Source organism: Malania oleifera, chromosome 6, assembly GCF_029873635.1.
Source record: "Malania oleifera isolate guangnan ecotype guangnan chromosome 6, ASM2987363v1, whole genome shotgun sequence".
Taxonomy (NCBI): domain Eukaryota; kingdom Viridiplantae; phylum Streptophyta; class Magnoliopsida; order Santalales; family Ximeniaceae; genus Malania; species Malania oleifera.
This window is the reverse complement of record NC_080422.1, coordinates 92,258,220-92,266,098: the sequence shown is the minus strand read 5'-3', so window position 1 is coordinate 92,266,098 and position 7,879 is coordinate 92,258,220. Positions and strand designations below refer to the sequence as shown.

Below are 7,879 nucleotides of genomic sequence, written 5' to 3'. Positions count from 1 at the left end.
TTTTAGATTTTTGTGATGTAGTGGACTATAGTTAAAGGGATATACCACAATTGTCTAAAATCTAAAATCAGAAACAAAAAACAAACCAAAGTCCACAATGTAAAAGAACAATCTACTTTTCAAGTAGACAACATAAGAACATATTAAAAGAAGAAATGGACAGTAGAAGCCAAAGACCAGATGGTGTAAATGAAAAATAGAGAGAGGGCAGAGGAATAGAAATTTATTTAAAATTGTTTATCTTCATCTCTGTAATGCAGTTGACAACATATGAAGGTTGAACCAACATTGAAAATTTATGACAGTATAATAAATTTTTTTTTTTTCAAAAAACAAAAAATAAAAAATAAAAGTAGGGTGGAGGAAGGATGGGTGGTCCGGCCCACGACACATTCTTACCCTGTATAAGGTCCCTGCAAGGCCCGATTTGTTGTTGGGTCGTCTGCGTTGCTCGCATAGCCGTCTGAGGCCATAGAGTTCCGATTCCAGTCGATGCTCTCGTCTCTCCTCTTCCCTTCGCTTCGCTCCGAATCTTCGTTCTGGTTCGCTCTGTGCCTCTTCTCCTTCTTGATTATCAAGTTTTCGTCTCGTTGTCCTTCCTACGGCAATTTGTGTGCAGGTTTCTGGTAATTTCGCTTTGTTTTCTTTTGGCCTTTTTGGGATTCAATTAACAATAGGAATTAAATGAAATTTTTTATGAAAATTAATTTTTATTTGTTTGTATTTCCGTTTGAAATTGCGGTCTTCATGGATTCGTTCGAATCCCGATTTAGGGTTTCACTTTTAAATTTGGCAGAGCGGGTTGTGCTTTTAAGTTCTTTTTTTTTTTCAGCATCTAAAAGATTTGATTGTTTTGGTTCATATGGTCTCTGATAACGGAAATTTTACTCGTCTACATCTCATTAATCGTTGGTTATTTATTTTGAATTTTTGGGATTGGGTCCTTAGGGTTTGCACTTTGCAGGTTGTTTTGAGACAGGCCGATGGCAGCGCTGAAGGATCTCCTACCGCCTGTGAAGTCGTCAGCCTCTTCGTATTATGATCATTCCAATGACGCATGGTTCAAGCAGCGTTACAGTGCCGCTGAGGCAGAGCGCACCTCTGTTGTCAAATCGAATCCTGTTCCAGCTTACCTGAAGCGTGCTGGTTTTACTCCCCGGAAGCCGGAGGATTTTGGAGATGGTGGAGCTTTCCCAGAAATTCACTACGCCCAGTACCCTCTGGACATGGGTAGGACCAAAAATGCAAAGCCTGGAGGAAGCAAGGTTCTCCCTCTGACAACTGATGCGAATGGAGATGTATCATATGACGCAATTGTGAAGCAGAATGAAAATGCCTCAAAAATTGTGTATTCAAAGCACAAGGACCTTATCCCCAAAGTTTTGATGGGTGAGGAGGAGGAGACTGATGATGAGGAGTTGCAGAAAGAGATTGAGGAAACAACTCAGGAAACAAAAGCTACACTTGAAAAGATTGTTAATGTTAGGTTAAGTGCAGCACAGCCTAAGAATGTTCCAAAGCAGTCAACGGATTCAAAGTTCATCAAGTATAAACCATCACAGCAATCTACAGCCTTCAATTCAGGAGCAAAGGAGAGGATCATTAGGATGGTGGAGATGCCAGTGGACCCACTTGAGCCTCCGAAGTTTAAGCACAAGCGGGTGCCAAAGGCTTCTGGGTCTCCACCAGTGCCGGTGATGCATTCCCCGCCTCGCCCGGTGACCGTGAAAGATCAGCAGGATTGGAAAATCCCTCCTTGCATTTCGAATTGGAAGAACCCAAAAGGTTACACAATTCCACTGGACAAGCGTCTAGCAGCAGATGGAAGGGGGCTTCAAGAGGTTCAGATTAATGATAATTTTGCCAAGCTTTCTGAGGCTTTGTATGTTGCTGAGCAAAAGGCTAGGGAAGCTGTTGCGATGAGATCTAAGGTTCAGAAGGAGATGCTTATGAAGGAGAAGGAACGGAAAGAGCAGGAGTTACGGGCTTTAGCTCAGAAAGCGAGGGCTGAGAGGACAGGTGGGGCGCCTGCAGCTGCAGTTCCAATCCCTTCTGAGCAGAGTGTGTTGGGTGGTGATGACATGAGAGGGGATTATGAGCGCACAAGGGAAAAGGATAAGGATGTCCCTAGGGAGATGAAAGAGGAAAGAGAGGAGCGGTTGCAAAGGGAGAAAATTAGGGAGGAGCGACGCCGGGAGAGAGAAAGGGAGAGGAGGTTGGAGGCCAAAGATGCTGCAATGGGGAAGAAGAGTAAGATTACAAGAGATAGAGATCGTGATATTAGTGAGAAGGTTGCTCTTGGCATGGCTTCTGCTGGAGCAGGGAGAGGAGGGGAGGTTATGTACGATCAGAGGCTGTTCAACCAGGAGAAAGGAATGGACTCTGGGTTTGCCACAGACGATCAGTACAATGTGTATGATAAGGGCTTGTTTACTGCTCAACCTACACTATCCAGTCTTTACAGACCGAAGAAAGATATGGATGATGACATGTATGGTGGTGCGGATGAGCAGCTTGATAAGATTTTGAAGACGGATAGGTTCAAACCTGATAAAGGATTTTCTGGTGCATCTGAGAGGGCAGGACCAAGAGACAGGCCTGTTGAGTTTGAGAAAGAGGCAGAAGAAGCTGATCCATTTGGATTGGACCAGTTCTTGACAGAGGTGAGGAAGGGAAAGAAGGCCATGGAAAAAGTTGGTAGCGGTGGGACCATGAAAGCGAGTGCTGGTTCTTCAATGCGAGATGGCTATGATGGAGGCTCTGGCAGAACTCGCATTGGGTTTGAAAGGGGCCGTTAATTGTATACTAGTCCTAAGCTGTAACTGTTGTATTGCTGTTTGAACTCTGTTGGTCAAGCTTGCCACCATAAAAGAAAGATCTTTAAAGTGACTTCTTCACATAAATATTTGATGCTTGCTGCTTAGTAAGTGGGGTGATATAATGTCATTTAGTGCTTGCTGAACAAACTGTATAGGTTCTATGTTTTGTGCTGTTGAATTATATAATTTTTTCCATAATATAGCCGCTGTTGCTAACTATGTTCCTGAATGGTGTGTTTTGTACGACCCTGTAGCCTTAGACTTGTAACTCGGAATGGTGGTTAATTTTCCATAATTCACCATGGAGATTTTGGAGTCTGCAAAAATAAAATAGTGTTGGAATTGCATTTTCATGGCAACCTAAATTTACAGGAAGGAAACGTGTTGTATTAAAGACATGTTTTTTTATTTTGTTTTGTTTTTATATTTCAACTTTGTTGGGACTTCATTCGTTTGTTTGACCGAGCTTGCACAACCGTGATGAATCTGAATGTGAAGAATGACCAACTCTTTCTTTCCTGTCCATGCTTGATAGTGCTGAGCGGGGAAGGTGCTTGCGATAGGAGGCTTGATGGGTGCCAGAGACAATAACTCACTTTCTTCACCTTTCTGCCTCTTGGAGGTCAAATTAACGACAAGCTTAACTAGATTGCTAACTCTTATCTCCTCAGCAGCCAGTACTTCATTTGCCAGAAGTTTACTATGTGCTGTTCTATTAATCATAGATTTGCAATGATCAGCCTCAATTCTAATTTGCTACATTGCCACTATGCTTTCCCTTAGGCCTAGGATTTTACCCAGTTTTCAAATGTTAGATTTTGTAGGATTCTGAACTTTGCTATGTATATATTAACACACATCAATGGTTGTCAGCTCAAAATATCGACATCATCCCTTCTCCTATTATATTTTTTATCACATCTCTCTCCTCCATTCTTTCTTGAGCTCTAATATCAATTTGCAGCTGTTCCATTTGCAGTTGATCTGCTTTTGGGCTTCTTTTATTTATTTGATAATTATGTATTAATCAAAGTATATGTACGGAAGACTGGGCATACCCAGAAGTGGGGAGAGCCAAGGCTCCCAAACACAGTTGCACAAGCAATTACAACTCAAAAAGTAAACGGTAGCAAAGCATACAGAAGAACCTGGGCATACCCAGGGGCAAGAAGCCAATCACAAATAGAAAGTAAACCCAGGCATACCTAGGGGCCAAAGGCCAAAGCAACACAAACTCAATTACAAAGGAAAGGAAATTTTTCATACACGATTTGATATAAATGAGTTTGAATTACTTTGATAATGGTATTTGGGTGGGTGACAGTGCCTTCAAATCTCCTTTTATTTCTAAAGTGCCACAAACGATACACCGTAATGGCAAGACAGGCCCTCTTAGCCACAGCCTGCACTCCAGTGCCTTATGCCTCCTTGTGAAGCCATTTGAGGCCTTCTTTTATAGTAGACATGGATCTTGTTAGGCCTAACCAGCCCCTAAGGGAACTCCAAACACAAGTAGACAGCCTGCACTTGAAGAAAATATGGTCCAGTGTTGCAGAAACCAAAAGTCTGGTCCAACCCTTCCACACCTAATCTATCACTAGTCTGCAGCTTACTTTTAGCAGCAAGCCACAAACAAAAAAAGAGTGCTTCGGCAAGCACCCACTGTTCCAGACCAGGGCCTTCCAGGGGACATTGTTTCCCTTTGGTCTCCAGAATTGGTAGACCTTAGAACAAATAAACTGGTCACCTACAGTCCACTGTCTCAACTGAAGGTCAGCACTGTTCACATCCCTGCAATGCTGTAGAAACAAGTCTTTCATCTCGACAATCTTTTTGAACAACGGGGAGTCTTCATGTTTGGTTGAGGCATCCCGCACACTGCCACCTCTCAAATACACAAGACAAGGCTGACCCATTTAGACCAGAGTGAATCTTTCTTATCATGGATATTCCATAAGGTCTTAGAGAGAAGGGCCTTGTTCCAGGATTTGAGGTCCAACACCTTCAGCCCTCCTTCCTTCTTTGGGAGGCACACCTCCTTCCAAGCAACAAGAGGTTGCCTCCTTCCCCCCCACAAGAAGACTCTGCATAAATTAATCGCATGAGCCAACACAGAGTAAGGGATGGGAAAAATAGCAAGCCAAAAACAGTCCACCCCTTGCACCACTGATCTAATTAGCTCCAGCTTCCCTGCATAAGATAGAGAATGTCCAGGCTAAGTGCCAATTAGATTAGCAATTTTATTAATCAGAGGAGAGAAATGCTTAGTGTTCAATCTAGTGGAGGCCATAGGGATCCCCAAGTACCAAAAGGGAAACTCTCCTTCTGGGAAACCAGTTAACTCTTTGATAGCCTGAAATGTACTGCCACACATACCATATATGTTGGATTTAAGGAGACTTGCTTTCAGCCCTGAGCACTTGGAGAACAAACTGAGGCAATCCATGATTTGTTTCATTGATGAGTAGTGACCCCGAGCAAATAATATGAGATCATCTGTAAATGCAAGATGGGTGATTTTTAAGACCCCACATTTTGGATGAAAACAGAAATCTGGGTTGTCCTTCAAGGACTTCAGCAATCTTTTGACTGGGCGGTGTTTGAGCCTAATATGGAAATGATGCTCATTTTATGTACGCCTGTCATTGATTTTGTTTTGTCCAGTTTTGTCATGAATTTTGGCTTGCTAAATTTTTTTACTGAAATGATGTCATTTGAAAATTACATTACGAAAATAAGTGAGATTGGAAACTATTTGCAAATCTGGGGCAAGACAACCCAGGTTCACATGCACCATACGTGGCTCATTTCCTAGTTCACGACTTTTGAGAACAAAATGAAGTGGTGAGCAACTGAACTGCATCCTAGCCAGGATCACAGCACCAATGAACATTTTCCTACCCAGGACCACAGCATCCTAGCTAGGACTACTCCGTCCCCTGATGCCATGCTTGGGTTTTTCAAGAACACATCATCTCTATCTGCAGACATGATGTCTTTTAGAGTGACGTCTGATCTTACAGGATGAAGAAATCTCTCCATGCGGACCTAGTTGCTGCCCAACCAATTATAGAACATGCATGATATTAGGCTTGGTGTAATCATGCGGACCTAGTTGCTGCCCAACCAATTATAGAACATGCATGATATTAGGCTTGGTGTAATGGAGTGGCACCCAACTCCGGTGAGGTATTGTCCATTTTGACCCACTGACATCACATATTTGTCCTATAAAAAGCGTGTTACATAGTTGGAGTCCAAACTATCCTTATAAGCTAAAAACCGTCCTAGTACACATTCGATGTGGAACCTTGACAGGCTTTCTTGTCTGATCTTTAACGCCCTTGTCATAGTAGCTTACACCTCTGTATAGAATTCACTCACATGATAGTAGCCTCAGGGTAGTTTTAATACCAAATGTATCCAACTCCGGTGAGGTATTGTCCACTTTGACCCACTGACTTTATAGATTTGTCCTATGAAAGGAGTCTCACATAATTGGAGTCCAAACTTTCTTTATAAAAGTAAGATTTCTCTAGTACACATTCCATGCGAGAGCTAATATTTTTATTTACGGCAATAACATGCCTTTTGCTAGAAAGGTTGGAGGTCTTGATGTGCGGAAGATATGTGCAAGAAAAAGAGTGATTTTATTTCTATTTGTTTCTCTCCTTGAAAACTCCCTTCCCAAGAACTGCAATGCCTTTTTTGAGAACAGTTTAGTGGTCTATTTAGGAACCTGAATTTGAGTCAGTGTATTTGATTTTGAATGGCCCAAATTCAAATATGCTGTTTGTTTTTATTTTTGAGGTTGAATTTGAATTTGGTTGAAATACACTGCATTTTAGAACCCCAAATGCATGGGTTTGAAATTTCCTAGGAATCCATGAATTTCAGAGACGATTTCATAATAGCTCGTGAGCCCTCACAATTGAGAATTGAGACATGGTCGTGCGCGATCGTCCTTTTCTTCACCATTTACAAAGCTCAGGTAGGACAGTCCCACACTCCATAGCAAAGCTACAGTTATGGGCTCGTCATCTTCTTCTTCTCTCTCACCATAGCTGATTCATAGATTTGTTACACCATCTCTCTCTCTCTCTCTCTCTCTCTCTCTCTCTCTTGATCGAACAGGCAACAAGGTTGTAGTTCTCCGCTTGTTTGGCTAGGGTTTTCATATGGAAGTGAAGATGCATTTGCCTTTTGTATAATTTTGTAGGCATTTCGTTGGGTTGAATGATGGCTGACTAGAGTTTTTTTGGTGAAATATTCAGTGGAAGCTGCGTTCCCCTTGATCAGTGAAATGTTGATGTTTAGTTGTGTAAACTCACTGGAATTAAAGTCACCTCATACCTTGGTAAGGTTCCAAGCGCTTGATCCAAATTATGACAGCAAAGATGCAATAGCATGGGACATGGATCAAATCTAAAAATACATAGCTTTAAAGTCCATCATAATAATAGAATAGAACATAATTTTATCTTCAGAATTAAATTACTATAGTTGCTTCTTGCCCCCTTTCTGGTGCCTAGTCAATGAAAAATGTTTTGTGGTGGGAAATGGTATGGTTGGCAATCTACATGCCTGCAATTGTGATACTATGGGTGGGTTGTGTCAAGGTAGCGTACAAATGGGTTAAAAAGGACTTCTATTTTCCCCTGGAATTTTCATTTTCATTTTATTTTTATTGCCTTCTTTTGAACCATATTACACCTTTGATGGTCCCAATTCAAACTTCCAACTTGGGCTCAACTAGACGTGCCTAAATACCAACTGAACAAATGGTTTGGTCTACTTATGATCTATGGATGGTGTTTGTCAAAGCCATGAAGATTACCTGGTTGGACAGCATTAGTTTACAGCTATTTTCTTGAAGTTCAGCTACACAAGTCTGGGCTAAAATATACTTCTATATGCTTTTTAAGTCCAGAGTTCGCTATATGTTTTAGACATGGGAGAAACTGCTGGTTGTTTCACTGGATTGGTCATGAGAAACTTATTGAAGGTCTGATGGTTTATGCTTCAATGGAAGATATACCCTGGATGCAATAGGAATAAAA

General features: G+C 41.6%; 1 protein-coding gene across 3 annotated transcripts; it reads left to right on the top strand.

Moving 5' to 3' along the window:
* The first annotated feature begins 373 nt into the window (after window positions 1-373).
* LOC131157431 (SNW/SKI-interacting protein A-like) lies at window positions 374-3,038 on the top strand. Of its 3 annotated transcripts, none has more exons than XM_058111596.1 (2): window positions 374-626; window positions 965-3,038. In XM_058111596.1, the coding sequence occupies exon 2, from the start codon at window positions 984-986 to the stop codon at window positions 2,796-2,798; it is 1,815 nt and encodes a 604-aa protein (XP_057967579.1). In that variant the 5' UTR covers window positions 374-626; window positions 965-983; the 3' UTR covers window positions 2,799-3,038. The 3 variants fall into 3 exon arrangements, with proteins under 3 accessions (XP_057967579.1, XP_057967581.1, XP_057967580.1); XM_058111598.1 differs by having other exon boundaries at window positions 376-542; XM_058111597.1 differs by having other exon boundaries at window positions 379-626; window positions 949-3,038.
* The last annotated feature ends 4,841 nt before the right edge of the window (window positions 3,039-7,879 follow it).